Here is a 15,980-nt window from a genome sequence, read left to right on the forward strand (position 1 = left end):
ATCAAATTTGTAACCTGAGATGCAGAACCTCATTACACCCACATACAGTTCTGTCTAGCAGGTAAATTGTCATATATGTGACACTACGTATAATACAAAAATTAGCCCCCACACCCCTGTTTTGGCCAGTGGTGATCATTATGCAACAATTGTTTTGCCTCCATTTAGATTTTAGAAAGATTGTTTTACTGATAGCAGGATTTGAACTTCCAACATAACTCTTCAGTAGCCCTGTGAATTTCAGGCTTCACCCCCTTCCATTTATTCAGTGACAGTGACAGGTGTACATGGCCTTATTTTACTCCCAGAAAGAGCCAGTTCCTGGTATTTTTCCACCACCTCTGGGTAGATGGGGCTGCTGTTCTTCAGGGCAAACTTGACAGCTGCCTCCTGGTAATGGGGTTGGAGGTTTGGACAAGGGTGATCCCAGCAGTCCCTAGGAGGAGGTGTGACAGGCCGCAGTTGGACACAAAGCGAGGCTGGGCTTTTCTTTGGAAGCAGGCGCTTGTATCTGTACATAATTAAGAAAGCAACATAAATGATAATGCTTATGTGGAAGATTTTGAGGACTTGAAATGTATAAACAGTGCATGATTTCACTTTGCTAATGGGCATTGAAGCTCAAAAAAGAAGAAGCCCAAAACTACCTAGAGTGGGTCTACACACGGGGGGTGGGCTGAGCTATTAAGTCAGAAATCATTATAACAAAAGGGGGGGGGAATGCTATGGAAAATTGCATTGAATTTTTTTAAAAACTCTCCAGCGCCATCTGGTGTTGCATGTTTGTATCACATTCAGAATGCTCTTTTTTTATATACTAATGTAGCTGAGTCCTTGTGTGTTTGAGACTGAGGTGAGATTTGAATTAGGGATTTCCCATTAAGTAGAAGGTCATATTCTTGCTATTTCTAAGGGGAATTTCCTGCTTAGCTATTTTTCCAGAAGTGTGTGTATTTTGTGAGACTGCAGTTTAGTTGGGGATGTGACTAGAGAAGAAGAAAGATGACACCATGCAGGTGTTCTGGGAGGGAGCTGCTTGCTGGAGGGGGCAAAGCCACAGCAGTAGCCCTCTGGCAGTGGTGCCTCTGCCACTAACCAAGATGGATGTGGGCTTGAGGCTCTGTGGGAGCACAGGATTGGCTCCATTTGTGCATCATAAGGTAAAGGTAAAGGTACCCCTGCCCGTACGGGCCAGTCTTGACAGACTCTGGGGTTGTGCGCCCATCTCACTTAAGAGGCCAGGGGCCAGCGCTGTCCGGAGACACTTCCGGGTCACGTGGCCAGCGTGACATCGCTGCTCTGGCCAGAGCCAGAGCCAGAGCCGCACACGGAAACGCCGTTTACCTTCCCGCTGGTAAGCGGTCCCTATTTATCTACTTGCACCCGGAGGTGCTTTCGAACTGCTAGGTTGGCAGGCGCTGGGACCGAGCAGCGGGAGCGCACCCCGCCGCAGGGATTCGAACCGCCGACCTTTCGATCGGCAAGTCCTAGGCGCTGAGGCTTTAACCCACAGCGCCACCTGCGTCCCACTTTGTGCATCATAGTATAGTTCAAAATGATTCTGAGGATCATCGAATCCAGGCCCCTGCGATGCAGGAATCTCAACGAAAACATCCATGACAGATGCCCACCCAGTCTCTGCTTGAAAACCTCCAAGGAAGGACAGTCCACCACTTTCTGGGGGATTCAGCACCTCCTAAAACAGTAAGTGAACCAGCTATCCTTTGAACTTTGCACTTTCCAAGTTCTGCAGTGCTGTTCTCTAATAATAAAGAAATGTATACAGCAATATATTTTAGGAAATGTGCATAAAAAAGGTACTTGTGTGAAAATAACATACAAAAATGCACATTATGCCTGGCCCAATATGTATATTAGGAGAAATGTGCCCTAAAACACTCATTATATATATATATGTATTAAAATGATTTTTATTAAAGATTTCCTTGTTTATAAAAGCTCTTTCTTCAGGTTGTGTTTTCTACAGATCAGTTACATTTGTCGTGAGACATTGGTGTTATATGCAGCATAGGGCTGGGAAGAAAAGGGGGTGGGAGAGAGGAGGTGGTATGGTGAAGCCTATATTCTTTTACTTAGTATATGGGGGGGGTTGTGTCAGCGTCACTTGGGTAGATTCTATTCGCATGTTAGGTTTCTTGGTGAGAGAGGTTGGGGTGGCCTAGGATGTAGGGTCTTTGATTGGCTGCAGTGAGATTTGTTTGTGCATGGGGGACGGGTTTTGGGTCAAGTTAGCCATAATGAATCATGCTGTCAGTGGGTTCGTGTTGTTGTCTTGTTGGGCTGTGTATCTGATAAAGGGGAGCCATACCAGAGTGAAGACGTCCTATAGCTCCCCGTGTCAGTTTCAGTCTATTGGTTAGCTTTCCTAGTAAGACTGTTCCCCATACTACTTGATACCAGTGTTCCATGTTTATCCCTGCAGTGTCTAGCTATGAGGTTTCTGGCTACTGAGAGTAGGTGGGTTATGAGCTCCAGGTCCCGGAGCTTTGTTGGGGTACTTTCGGTCCTGGTGGGATCGAGATCATCGGACGGCGGTGGTGGGGCTCCGCGTGGCCTCTTTGCTTGTCGTTTTGGACTCCCCTTTGATGGTGGCGGTGATGGCAGCGTGGGAGTTTGGCGTGGCCGTTGTGCTCGCCATCTTGCCTCGCCCAAGGCAGCATCACTCACAATTTTTAAAAAATAAATCTTTTTAAAATTGTAAACTGATGTGGAAATGTGGCAAATTGAATTTAAGATTGGGAAAAACTGAAACTGGTGGTTTTGCCTATCCGGGTGGCACTGTGGGTTAAACCACAGAGCCTAGGACTTGCTGATCAGAAGGTCGGTGGTTCGAATCCCTGCGACGGGGTGAGCTCCCGTTGCTTGGTCCCTGCTCCTGCCAACCTAGCAGTTCAAAAGCATGTCAAAGTGCAAGTAGATAAATAGGTACCGCTCCGGCGGGAAGGTAAACGGCGTTTCCGTGCGCTGCTCTGGTTTGCCAGAAGCAGCTTAGTCATGCTGGCTACATAACCCGGAAGCTGTACGCTGGTTCCCTCTGCCAATAAAGCGAGATGAGTGCCGCAGCCCCAGAGTCAGCCACGACTGGACCTAATGGTCAGGGGTTCCTTTACCTTTACCCATAGGGATAGTGGTTTTGCCTATCCCACCTGAGGAGGGATACCTTACCTCTTCCTAATTATGTGGGAAAAGACCCATAGAGTCACCCCCACCCATATGATAGTATTATCGCAGCACCTAGCCATGTAGGATCCAGTTGAGGAAAAGCTGCTCTCATGTGGTTGGGGCTTCATCTAAAGGGCACCTTCAACAGTTGGTAGAACAAAGTGTTAAGGAGGGGAGTATATCTTACCGAATGAAACCTTTTGGAGGCATAATATTTCCTTCAACGTCCAAAGGAGGAGCTCGGCACTCACTCCTCAGTTTGAGTTGATCACACCGTTTCATTTCGTTCTTTGTTCGGGTCAGAACTCTCTCTTTATGTCTCCGATCCACAAACAACGCGTCCCCTTCAATGAACTTAATGTAGGTGTTCCCATCCAACTGCGAAGGAGGTGGGACTGGCGGCACAGCCATGAATCCTTTCCTGGGAGCTGTGATCCATCGCCATGTGTTGCTATCAAAAGGCTTATCCGGTCTTGGGCGATAGATTGCTGGCAACCTCCCTACATCCAGCCATGTATGGTATCCCCAGACGTGCCATAGGCTATCCTCTTCCACTGGGCAACGTATTTTGTGACTGACACTTATTTTGGCATCTGTGTGGGGTGGTCTTTCAACAGCCAGTTTATGGTAGGGTCTTGGAGAAAACCCTGGCCATGACACATATTTGTCTGTACAGAGGAAGTGCCTCTCTTTCCATGTGGTCATCTTGAATAGGAATTCAGATTAACCCTAGGCAGGGGGAAAGAAGGGCGTTCAGAGACATCAGAAGCCCCAGTATTGGCCTACAAGATGATGCCCTACTGCAATACCCAGCTTCAGTTTTTGAAGATCCTAAGGCATAAGAAATGTAAAATACCCATCGTAACATAGTCCTAGCTATGGAACCCTGCTTCCACATGTCCCAGTCCCATGTTCTCTTCCTTCAATCCTTGGCAGCCATATAAGACAACAGTTGCAGTTAACAAGGAGATCTACGATTTAAGAATCCTTTACAAGAAAAACACTTTGCTACCCTTTCCTGCATTTCATTTGCTGTCTCCCCAACAGTCAACATTCAGATTGTAAGCTCTTTTGAGCAGGAGTCTAGCGTTTTTCTTTTATGACTCTCTTTCGTGCTGTCACAAGATGCATCTGCTCCTGGTGAGTGTTCTCTCTCCTCAACAAAGATGAAGTGCGTGTGATCATTTACTGTGCATAGGCCAAGAAACCGAGAATAAGGCATCCCATAAAATGGGGAACAGCTGCCTCCCCTGCCTCCTTGTCTATTTTCCAGTTGAGATTCTGTGAATGAGCAGGAAGGCTGCACAGATAAGCAAGCTATTTGATAATAATCTCAGCCACAATATTTACATTTTTTAAAAAAAAGTTTAATTAAGAGGCTGACTAGTACAATGCTTACAGAGAAAGACGAAGAAAAGTTTAAACACATCTCTAACTCATTATGCAGCTGCAGGAATAGTGCAGACATTAAGAAGAACAGAAGCTGAGGAGTTACCTGCCACTGTGCACACTCACCAGGCATAATGGAAATGTGCACCTCATTCTTCTACAAAGAGGGACTTGTGCAAATTTCCCAGTCGGTATACATAGTCCAAGGGCAAAACTATGCTTTATTTCACCCGGGTTAAAGATCCAATCTGGCACCCTTCCACATGCAATTGAGTCCACACACATACATGCTGGGAAGCCTCTGGAGGCTTCGCCTGGGGCAAAGAACTCGGCTAGCACCCCCATAGTTACAGCACTGCATAATCTCCAACAGGCTTTGGAAAATGTGCACATATTGTCTGAATTTTGTACATTTTCTGACCATTCTGATCCCCAGCAGGCTTTGGGGAATGTGCATTTCCTTCACTTTGGCCCTGTCAAGGACACATAATGAGGCTTGTCATACCTTACAGTGGCAAACTCGCTGTCCTTCCCACAGCAGAAACGCAGAGCAAAAGAGGCACAAGAACTGCCATCTGAGACTCCTGTATATCTTGGAACATAACATTTCCAGAGAGATATCAAAGCAAGTATTGTGTCACCTTGAAGACTAAGCAATTCGTTATGGCCATAGCTTTCCTGGATTCAATCCCATGTCATCAGCAGTTGAGAGGTATATAAAGGAGTCGAGAGAAAACATTTAAGTGATAATCAGAGCTTAAATATATGCTAAAAAGGCACATCTTTTGCTGTACCAGATTGGTGATAATTACTCAGCATTACTGAAATGATTATATTAACAGAGAACCATTCAAAAGAAACATTGACAGCAGATTTATCCTGGAATTGGTCAGCTCATTAACATGCGCAATGTGGTGAAAACGATGGAAAGGCTTTGTCTCTATTTAACTCACATGTCATACAGGGGTGGCAACTTGAATAAAATATTGGGGAGGAGGCAGGTAAGCTCCACCCTGCAGAATTGGTGACATGACATAGCAGACACACACCATTTTTGTGGCAATGCACATCAACTGGGGGGGGGGGCTGGCCCCCTCAAATATTAGCTCCTATGGTGACAGCACTGAACTTTTTGGTGAATTGAAATTCAGCTGTTTCATGTTGTAATCTTCCTTTGAATGGTCACCTTAAGGTCAGTTACAGAATACCCCAATAGGTTGAATTGTTCTCCCACTGATTTATGGTTATTGCCATTTTTTATTTCACAGTTGTTCATTTATTCTTTTGTATGGAAACTGACCAGTTGCCCTGAGTACAATTGTAGAATGCAGTGGAATGCATTGTACATTGAATCTGTGTAGAATGCAGAAGGGGAAATTGGTGGCAGATGATGGGATAAATCATATTGGGAGATGAGCAGGTGATTGCGATTGGTTTTATACCATTGGCCTTCCCCCCAAATAACTGTAGTTTAGTGAGGGTGCTGAGAACGTTCACTTACTATTTCCAAGTCTCCCTGGGAAGTTGGAGTGTCTGGAATACGCCAGTTTAAGTCTATGCTGAATGTGACCAAATAACTCAGAGCTCCTTGGGCAGATGTTCCCTATGCTATGCTGCCATTGAGATGGGAAAATCACAATTGCCCCTGGAGAAGATGCCGGGGATTTGCTTGCCTTTATTCTTCCTAAGGGCTCCTTTTCCTTCTGTCTGCAGCTGTGTTCTATTCCATTGTGTGCTTTGATGTTTCCAAGCTGGCTTCCTGGCTCACACATGCGTGATAAATTCCCACAGCAACTAGTTGTGATGTCATGTGCCAGGAACTGTGACTTCAGGCAAAGTTTCAAAGTGAGGGTGGCATATAGAAGGAAATTAAGAAAACATCCCAGGCTCTTGATGAACAGCTTCTGCTTCTGAATGAATGGCTTGGTGATCCTAAAATCCTTATAGGAATTGTTGAGAACAATCCAAAGGAAGGAAAATCAATCTCTAAGAATAGAGGAATGGGGACACCAATTCACAAAGGCTAATGCTGGCCCATGCAGACTCATGAAAGATGCTAAGGAAACATACTGCTCAGAATCACACTTTCTACTCTGGCTTTATTGCATAGGTTGTTAGAAGAAACACAAACACAGACTGTGGCTGAAGTACTTCTATGCAGGGGTTATTGATTCATTTATTTTTTAAGGCAAGGCTAGGCAATGCATAAGACAAATCACATTTCACACAATTGCTTTCTTTTCTTTTCACCCATATGATATAAGAGAAGGGAAACAAGTTTTTAAAATGTGTGTTTGAAGTTTGATCTCCTGCTTAAAAGTGCTCCCTTTCCCCAAATGAAGATTACGGGATCAATTTTTGAAGCACTTCCCCATTTCTCTAATTGCTGAAGGTTACATCAAGTGCTCAAGTTGGGAAGCTAATTGGTGCCTGGGTTGGATCTGGTTTGGCCCTCCAGATGTTGCTGGACCTCCATCACCCCTCGCTTTTGGCCCTGCTGGGGCTGATGAAAGCTGGGTCCATCCAACAACAGAGAGCCCCACTTTAGCCAATCATTCTAAAACTTTGAATAGCATGTCCCTAAAAAGGAAGCAGCATCTGACCTGGTTTGACTACAGTGGCAGGCATTCCTACCTGGTAGTGGCCATGTTTTTTCCAACCCTGCTTGCACGAATCACTACTTGGAAGTGGTGCCTGTCTGTGTGGCTGTGCTAGGTTAGAAGTTACTTTTGCCCTACTGGGAGGATTTTAGAGCATCTAAGCCGCGCCACTGCTCTGCTGGGCATTTAAGCACCAGGTGTTTCAGGAAAAGTGACATCAGCAGTGACAGTGAGATTTAAAACGCAGCAGCTCCAAATCCCACCCGAGCATATTTATAAGTTGTCTCTATGGCAATCAAAATCTCCCTTTTCTGATTAGAGACATTTCAATCTGCTGGTGTATGAATTCTGAATAGGGTTGCCAATGTATTTTTTTCCTGGCCCTACTCCTGTTCCTTTAATAGGAGCCTGGAATAAAAAGTTGTGTAGCTAAAGCTTTCTCTTCATATGGACATAGAAATGGGAAATGCTTTGGCTGCTAAATTCCTTCATGCTAGGTTCCTATTAAAGGCACAAAACAAAGAATAGTTATTTGTTATAGTTATTTCCATAAGTGGAAATAAGTGACCGAAGGCCACGTAGGATTTCAGAGCACTTGCATTTAATGTGTAGTGTAACAGAAAACTTTTGGCAGGTGCATCTCTTTTATTTACAAACAGAACCAGCTGATGTTCCCTCTGCAGTTATTAAACATATTAAACATACAAGAATCTCATCTTCTTTTGCATTTAGTCACCATCTTTATACTTTAAAAGGCACTAAAATATACAAATATATACAAAGGCCAACATATGTACATTAGATGCTCTATCAAATGGGAGGGCTATTAAAAGGGATTTTCACTATGTTTTGTAAGTAACAGACTTAGATGTCATTGATTGTCCAGTGGATTGGCTCTGTCCAATCAATAGCAATATCCATTAGGACTCCAAGCAGCTTCTGGATCATTCTATGACCAGCTATATGATAGGATCATCCTAATGTGATAACAGCTTGGGAGTCAGTTAAAAAACAACCCACCAACTGCATCCCTTGGTGGTTTGCACTAAACCAGAATCTATAAACAAAATGTGGTCATTTCAGTTCAGGAATTAACTGTGACCAACTGAGATCAGTACCCAAGTTGTCATCCTCGAGGCCAGGAAAACTGACATCTAGTAGAATTTTGCTCAAACTGTCATTCATGGTGTCCAGGACCAAGCCTTCCAAGAATGAGTGGTTTTCAGGAAGAGCAGAGGCTTGAAGCTCTGGGGACGACTGTTTGCTGGTTGCAGGAGAGCTGGTCAAGGGCCCAGAGACCATGTCATTGGTTTCTGCATTTAGGAGTGGCAGCTGTGGGGAATCACATAACGATGGCCGTAAGGGAGTGCTGCCAAGTCCCAGGATGTCCAGGTTCCCCTGAAGGGATATTAATGAGGTTGGAGGAGTTCTCACAGGACTGCAAAGCAGATCACCAGTTTCCTTGACAAAAGGTGCCAATCTCCAGGGGTCAGTAGTTGCCAGGAATGGTGCTGGGGTGGTTATGGGGGCTTTACTAGGTACGGAAGAAATGGGCAGCTTGCAGAACATCTCTTTTATTGCAGATTTAAAAGGAATGACTTCTCCCTGAGAGCAACTAAACTGAGATGTACTTTCCAGAGGATGAGTATCTGTTGCAAAGGGAGGGTCATTTCCCACCGTGCATGACTCTGACCTACTGGTGGGTTGCAGGAGGAGGACTGGTTCTTCAGAGGAAGGCAGGGCTAAGTGCTGTTTCCTTCTGGATCTGCCCATTTCTTGTCTCTTTATAACCAGTGTGTCCAACTTGCTCCGGGATGGTGACTTGAGAGCTGTAAATGCTCTCTTCTGCTTTGCAGGTGGGGCTGGAAGAACTATGTCTGGTTGTTCACCCAGTTGCGCTGGCTCTACCTTTGTAGACACTGTGGGGAGAAACCGAGGGGCCCATGTGTTGGAATGAAAGTTGTCACTCTCCTCTTTTATATGCAGGGCTGCGGAGAATGATTCTTTGCTGATCCAACAGGCGTCCTGCTTTATGGACTGCTGGGATGTAAATGGAGATAACTCTCCATCACAAGTCTCCTCCTTGATGGGGATGGGAGCTGGGAGCAGGGTTGGCTCTTCACTGGACGGCAACACCTGCAATAGGAAGACAGAATGAGAGACAGTAAAGTATATTTGACAGCAAGATATTGATAAAAAAACCCTCACAAAACAAGGAAGTAACAGAAAAGTTAAGGACATTACATTAAGATACAGATGTGTGTGTATGTGTGTCTTGATGGGTGCTCTGCTTAATATCAATTAGCCATTTGTAACGAACTTTCCACAAATGTGCACTGTGAGGAGAAATCTCTTCCTGGCAATTGACATATGAAGATGAGGGCAAAGCAAGAGGTTGCTCTCCCTCTCTCTTAGTATTGGGGAGCAGTGTCACTCTCATCCCCCGAAAGACTCCAGTACTTGGGGGACCACATGCCAGAGGCAGGTATAGCCAAAAGGTCCAACAACATCTGGAGGGTCAAATCTTCCCTGTCCCTAGGCTACACAAGCAGCACACGTTCAACAGGATCAGCTGTGAAAGAAATGCTGCCTTTTACCCCCAAGTCCAAGCAGCCCTCGTGGGCAGCTGATAACTGGAGGCTAGTCAGCTCCTTATTTCAAGCTCTCTGAATCCTGTAGGACTGGTTCAGAGCACTGGGGAACTCCCTCCTCAGACAGGTTCCATTTTAATCCTTTGGGCCCCAAAATTCATCCTTTTCTTTCAAGCTTTTAATCGTATTTGGGATCCCTATATGCTGGCTTTAGGTTTTCAATCCTACCTGGGAGTAAGCCCCATGAACCCAATGGGACTGCCTTTTGAGTAGATAATGCATACGGCTGTGCAGTAAATGTATTTTATTTTTTATTCTTTACTAATTAAATTTGTATATCACCCTTCATCCAAAGATCCCAGGGTGGTGCACAACAGAAAAAACAAAACAAAATGGGAATACAAACTACAACTTGTTTTTTTTGCTCCTCTTCTACTGGTGTATACTGGTACTTAATTTGTTTTGTAAGCTGCTTTGAGAGCTTTTAAAACCATTTAAACAATTTCGTAATTTTGGATTGCTTCTTTATGGGTCATTGAAGCGGTTTTAAGGTATTGCTTTTATTTTCTGCTATGCCTTTTTGGTTCTCAATCTTTTGTAAGTTGCTTAAAGATGTGATGTATAGTATACAATAAGTGACGCATACATCTGATGATGATAGTTACAGGTAGGTAGCTGTGTTGGTCTGTTGTAGACTGCGGCAGACCAACATGGCTATCTACCTGTAACTAGAACTATGGAAGGCACCACACTGAGCTGCATGAAATGGAAGTCCATCTACAAGATATATGAAGAAGTGTGCATGCACACGAAAACTCATACCAATAACAAACTTAGTTGGTCTCTAAGGTGCTACTGGAAGGATTTTTTTTTTATTTTATCTGATTATGATGATAATGTCTCGGGTGATTGTGGCGATTAAACCCAATGAGTGCAATATCCTTTACAAAACAGCACTATCAAATCATTTTATTTTTATTTTTTTAAATAATATTTATTAAGATTTTGAAAATTACAAAAAGAAAGGTTAAACAAACAAAAACAAAAAACACTACATAAAACATTAAATTAGCAAAACAAAACAAAAACAATTAAAAACACTTCCAATCTTTTCGATCTTAACTTTCATACCCTTATTTTATTGACTTCCTCAATACCTCCCTTTTTGTATTCCACTTCAATTAACTATTTCAGCAAGTCCTTTCCATCTTCATCTATTTTCTGTCTTATAGTTAATTTTAACATATTGTAACCTAGTTTTTCCCCCTTTTAATACATTAACCATCTATCTATGCCTAGTTCCTTCTAACATTTCTGCCAAAGCCATATAACTTTATTCCACCTTTTTTCTAAAGCTCCTTAATTTTACAGTATTTCGGTATATAATCTTTAAATTTTTTCCAATCTTCCTCCACCGACTCTTCTCCCTGGTCTCGGACTCTGTCAGTCATTTCCGCCAGTTCCATATAGTCCATCAACTTCATCTGCCATTCTTCCCAGGTGGGTAAATCTTGTGTCTTCCAGTACCTCGCGATGAGTGTTCTTGCTGCTGTTGTCGCATACATAAAAAAAGTTCTATCCTTCTTTGGCACCAATTGGCCGACCATGCCCAGGAGAAAGGCCTCTGGTTTCTTCAGGAAGGTATATTTAAATACCTTTTTCATTTCATTATAAATCATCTCCCAGAATGTCTTAATCCTTGGGCATGTCCACCAAAGGTGAAAGAATGTACCTTCAGTCTTATTACATTTCCAACATTTATTTTCAGGCAAGTGATAGATCTTTGCAAGCGTGAGTGGCGTTATGTACCACCTGTAAATCATTTTCATTAAATTCTCTCTTAGGGCATTACATGCCGTAAATTTCATACCTGTGGTCCATAACTGTTCCCAGTCAGCCATCATAATGTTATGTCCAACATCTTGTGCCCATTTAATCATAGCAGATTTCACCGTTTCGTCCTGAGTATTCCATTTCAACAGCAAGTTATACATTCTTGACAGATTCTTAGTTTTGGGATCTAACAATTCTGTTTCCAATTTTGATTTTTCCACCTGGAAGCCAACTTTTTTATCCAAATTATATGACTCCATTATTTGATAATAATGGAGCCAATCTTGCATTTTATTTTTTAATTTCTCAAAGCTTTGCAGTTTTATTCTGTCTCCAACTTGTTCCAAAATTTCCCAATATTTCGGCCAATTGGCCTCCATATTGAGTTTTTCCTGTGCCTTCACTTCCATTGGTGACAACCATCTTGGGGTTTTATTTTCTAACAAATCCTTATATCTTATCCAAACATTAAACAGTGCTTTTCTGACAATATGGTTTTTAAACGCTTTATGTGCTTTGACCTTATCATACCACAAATATGCATGCCAACCAAATACATTGTTGAACCCTTCCAAATCCAATACGTCAGTGTTTTCAAGAAGCAGCTATTCCTTCAGCCAACAAAATGCGGCTGATTCATAATAAAGTTTGAGGTCTGGCAGGGCAAATCCACCTCTTTCTTTAGCATCAGTTAGTATCTTAAATTTTATTCGAGGCTTCTTGCCCTGCCAGACAAATCTAGAAATATCTCTCTGCCACTTCTTGAAACAGTCCATCTTGTCCAAAATCTGCAAAGTTTGAAACAAAAACAACATCCTTGGCAATACATTCATTTTTATCACAGCAATTCGGCCTAGCGATGATAGCTTCAAATTTGACCATATTTCTAAGTCTTTTTTCACCTCAGTCCAACATTTTTCATAGTTATCTTTAAACAAATTAACATTCTTAGCAGTCATGTTAACCCCTAAATATTTCACTTTCTTAACCAATGTTAGTCCTGTCTCTTCCTGGAACTTCTCTCTCTCATTCACAGTTAAATTTTTCTCTAGAACCTTAGTTTTCGTCTTGTTCAACTTAAAACCTGCTACCTGACCAAATTCTTGAATCAATTCCAGTACCCTTTTGGTACTAGATTCTGGCTCCTGCAAAGTCAATACTAAATCCTCGGCAAATGCTTTCAATTTGTACTGTTTAGCTCCCACTTGTATGCCTTTAACCAATTGGTCCTTTCTGATCATATTTAACAAAACCTCCAGGACCGATATGAAAAGCAATGGAGAGATTGGGCAACCTTGTCGTGTTCCTTTCTCAATCTTAAACTCTTCTGTCACTACATTATTCACAATTAATTTTGCCTTTTGCTCTGAATAAATTGCACCTATACCATTTTCAAAACCTTGGCCTACCCCCATCCCCTGTAAATTCTTCTTCATAAAACTTCAAGAGATGTTGTCAAAGGCCTTCTCTGCGTCCACAAAAATCAAAACTGCCTTAGTATTAATATTCACTTGTAATTTTTCTAAAATATTAATTATATTTCTTGTATTATCAGACAAATGTCTGCCCGGGAGAAAGCCGGCTTGGTCTTTATGAATTTCTTCTATTAACACCTTTTTTAATCTTTTTGCCAAAATATCTGCAAAAATTTTGTAATCCACATTAAGCAACGATATGGGGCGGTAGTTCTTAAGCTGTGTCTTTTCAGTCTCTGTTTTCGGTATAAGTGTAATATAGGCTTCCTTCCACGACTCTGGTGCCCTTTTCCCCTCCAATATTTCGTTACAGACTTCCTTCAGTGGTTGTATTTACCATTCTTTCAGAGACCTGTAGTACCTTGAAGACAATCCATCCAGTCCTGGAGATTTACCTAATTGCATATCCTGGATGGCCCCTTCCACTTCCTGATCTGTTATTTTATAGTTCAACATTAACTGGTTTCCCTGAGAGATTTTATGTAATCCATTTATTTTCAAAAATCGATCAATATCCATTTCCTTCTCCTTTTCCTGTGTATGAAGTTGTTTAAAATACCTCTGGAAACACTTCCTAATCTCCACTCGGTTCTGGATATTCTTTCCTTCCACTTCCAAATTCGTAATAGTATTAAGTTTTTGTCTTTTTTTATTTGCCAAGCCAGCAATTTCCCACATTTATTTGCCGATTCAAATGTCTTTTGTCTCATCTGTTTGATCTTCCATTCTATTTCCTGATTCGTCAATTTCATGTATTGTACTTGATATAACTTTATCTCTTTCAGGATCTCCTGTGATTTTGGTTTTACTCTCAACTTCTTCTCACCTTACTTTATTTTTTCCAAAATTTTATCCTTTTTTTCATTTTGGGTTCTCTTCTTAATTGCATTCTGTTGTATCAGGAATTATCTCATGACCGCCTTGCTTGCATCCCAGATTACTCTTTTTTCCACTGTTGTGCTCATATTTGTCTCGAAATAGTCTCTCAAGGTTTTTTGGGCCTTCTTGATCACTTCTTCACTCCTAAACAATGTGTCATTCATCCTCCATCTGAAGGAACCAATTGGCGTCAATCTCATTTCCATCTTCACTGCATTATGATCAGAGCAAGTCTTGGGGCAAATCTCCACTTTACTGGTCTTCGGAGCCAATCCTCTAGTTACCCAAATCTGGTCAATTCTTGTCCATGTCATTTTAGCCTCAGAGAAGAAAGTTCCCTCTCTTCCCAGAGGGTTCTTCATTCTCCAAATATCAGCTAAGTCCATATTTTCAGTCATGTCAAAAAAAGTTTTTGGTAGTCTACCATCTTTGGTGACTACCTGTCTCTGGGCCTTATCCATGTTTGTAGACACCACTCCATTCATATCTCCCATCAAAATCATTTTATAGTCCATATAATCCAACAGACTCTCATGTAGTTTCTTAAAAAATTCCAATTTTCCTTCATTTGGTGCGTAGATGCCTATTATCAAGAATTTCTCTCCTTGTGATTGAATTTCGATTGCAACAAATCTTCCTTGGTCGTCTTTGGATATAAATTTCGGTGATAGGCTCTCTTTTGCATAGAGGACTACTCCTCTTTTTTAAACTTTATCTAATGAAATAAATTCATGACCCAATCTTTTATTACTCAATATCTTCCTGTGTAGCCTTATCACATGTGTTTCTTGTAGGCAGATCAAGTCCAATTGTTCTTTTTTTAATAAATGAAAGACTCTGCGCCTTTTTTCGGGGGAGTTCAGTCCATTAACATTCCAACTTAATATTTGCAGTGCCATGATGTAATTACTCTGATTTTCCTCCAACTGCCCCCAGTGCTTGCTCTTCTTCTGTTGGTAGTATCGACGGCAGGTTCACTGGGGGGTCCAATCCAAAAGATAATGCTGCTATCTCCACTGTTCCATTATTTGGTGATCTTCTGTCCAATGCTCTTTGCTCGAGTCCTCTATCTGGCGATTTCCTGTTCAATGCTCTTGGCTCTTTTCCAGCTTCCTTCTGCAAGTCTTCTTCGTATTTATCCAAAAACTTTACCTTGTCTTCTACCGATCTTATTTTGATTTTCCTTCCTTTGAAACTGAAGGATAAACCTTGGGGAAACTCCCACCTAAATTTGATTTTGTTCTTTCTCAGCAGGACAACCAAATCTCCGTAGTCAGGCCTAAGATCCAGAAGATATTTTGGGACGTCTTTAAAAATTTCCACACTTGACTGTTTAACTACTAAGTTCTTCCGATAGTGCCAATCCAGAATTTTATCTCTCTCTTCTTTAGTTCGGAGGGTAATCAAACAATCTCGTATTCCATTTTTCTCTTTTTTCCCTCCTCTTCCAAGTCTGAAAGCCCTCACAATTTTAAATTCCTCTTGATCCAAATCCACGTCCAAAAAATCAGCAAATTCCTGCATTAGAAAGTCTATCAAACTTTCCTTCTCCAATTCAGGCAAAGCCCTGATCCTCAAGTTCGTCTGTTTTTCTTTAAGTTCAATCATAGAAAGGGTCAATTTGTGATCGTCAAGTTGCCTCTGCAGGTCTGGAACTCTTTCACTCTCTAATTGTGTTACTTTGCATTCCACAGCAGCAGCTTTTTCCCTAGCTTCCTCCGCTGTCTGCCGTATCAAAGTAGACTCCTGTACCAATTTCTGAATAGCCTCTGTATTGGTATTCACTTTTTGTCCCAACTTATTTAAACTTTCTGTATTTAAATTTATACTTTCTCTGTTTAAGTCAATTTTAGTAGTTGCCGTGTCAACTTTCTTGTTAAGTTGATCCAAAGAGTCACTTATCTTGCTTAGTGCCACCGCTAAAGCGTCTTCTGACATTCCTTTCAATTTAGAATGTACTGGCACAGCAGCTGCAGAGGAAGAGGGACCTGATGTTGAGGCTCTCCTTGGCTGCTGCAAAGTCTTCCCAG

At 42.0% G+C, this 15,980-nt stretch overlaps 2 protein-coding genes across 9 annotated transcripts in view; both read right to left on the bottom strand.

Annotated features, from left to right (window-relative positions):
* Positions 1-234: 234 nt before the first annotated feature.
* TEX52 (testis expressed 52) lies at positions 235-6,372 on the bottom strand. Of its 3 annotated transcripts, XM_079991746.1 has the most exons (4): positions 6,246-6,367; positions 5,078-5,250; positions 3,371-3,912; positions 235-511 (listed from the first exon to the last, which is right to left on the bottom strand). In XM_079991746.1, the coding sequence occupies exons 3-4, from the start codon at positions 3,886-3,888 to the stop codon at positions 262-264; spliced, it is 768 nt and encodes a 255-aa protein (XP_079847872.1). In that variant the 5' UTR covers positions 3,889-3,912; positions 5,078-5,250; positions 6,246-6,367; the 3' UTR covers positions 235-261. The 3 variants fall into 3 exon arrangements, with proteins under 3 accessions (XP_079847872.1, XP_079847873.1, XP_079847874.1); XM_079991747.1 differs by lacking the exon at positions 5,078-5,250 and having other exon boundaries at positions 6,246-6,372; XM_079991748.1 differs by lacking the exon at positions 6,246-6,367 and having other exon boundaries at positions 5,214-5,250.
* A 282-nt stretch (positions 6,373-6,654) lies between these two features.
* FOXM1 (forkhead box M1) overlaps positions 6,655-15,980 on the bottom strand; it is a 31,244-nt gene continuing 21,918 nt past the window's right edge. For all 6 annotated transcript variants that reach the window (XM_079991551.1, XM_079991549.1, XM_079991553.1 and 3 more), the window contains one exon: positions 6,655-9,308. In XM_079991551.1, coding sequence (XP_079847677.1) covers positions 8,247-9,308 — 1,062 coding nt within the window. In that variant the 3' untranslated portion in view covers positions 6,655-8,246. The remainder of the gene's footprint in view (positions 9,309-15,980) is intronic.

This window comes from Podarcis cretensis, assembly GCF_951804945.1.
Source record: "Podarcis cretensis genome assembly, chromosome: 9".
Classification (NCBI taxonomy): domain Eukaryota; kingdom Metazoa; phylum Chordata; class Lepidosauria; order Squamata; family Lacertidae; genus Podarcis; species Podarcis cretensis.

Excerpts from the sequence above, each read along its gene's own strand:
- TEX52 (XM_079991747.1), bottom strand. The coding sequence starts at position 3,888 with ATGACCACATGGAAAGAGAGGCACTTCCTCTGTACAGACAAATATGTG. Across the intron at positions 512-3,370 it reads CCTCCAAAAGGTTTCATTCG|ATACAAGCGCCTGCTTCCAA; the intron begins GTAAGATATACT and ends AATTATGTACAG.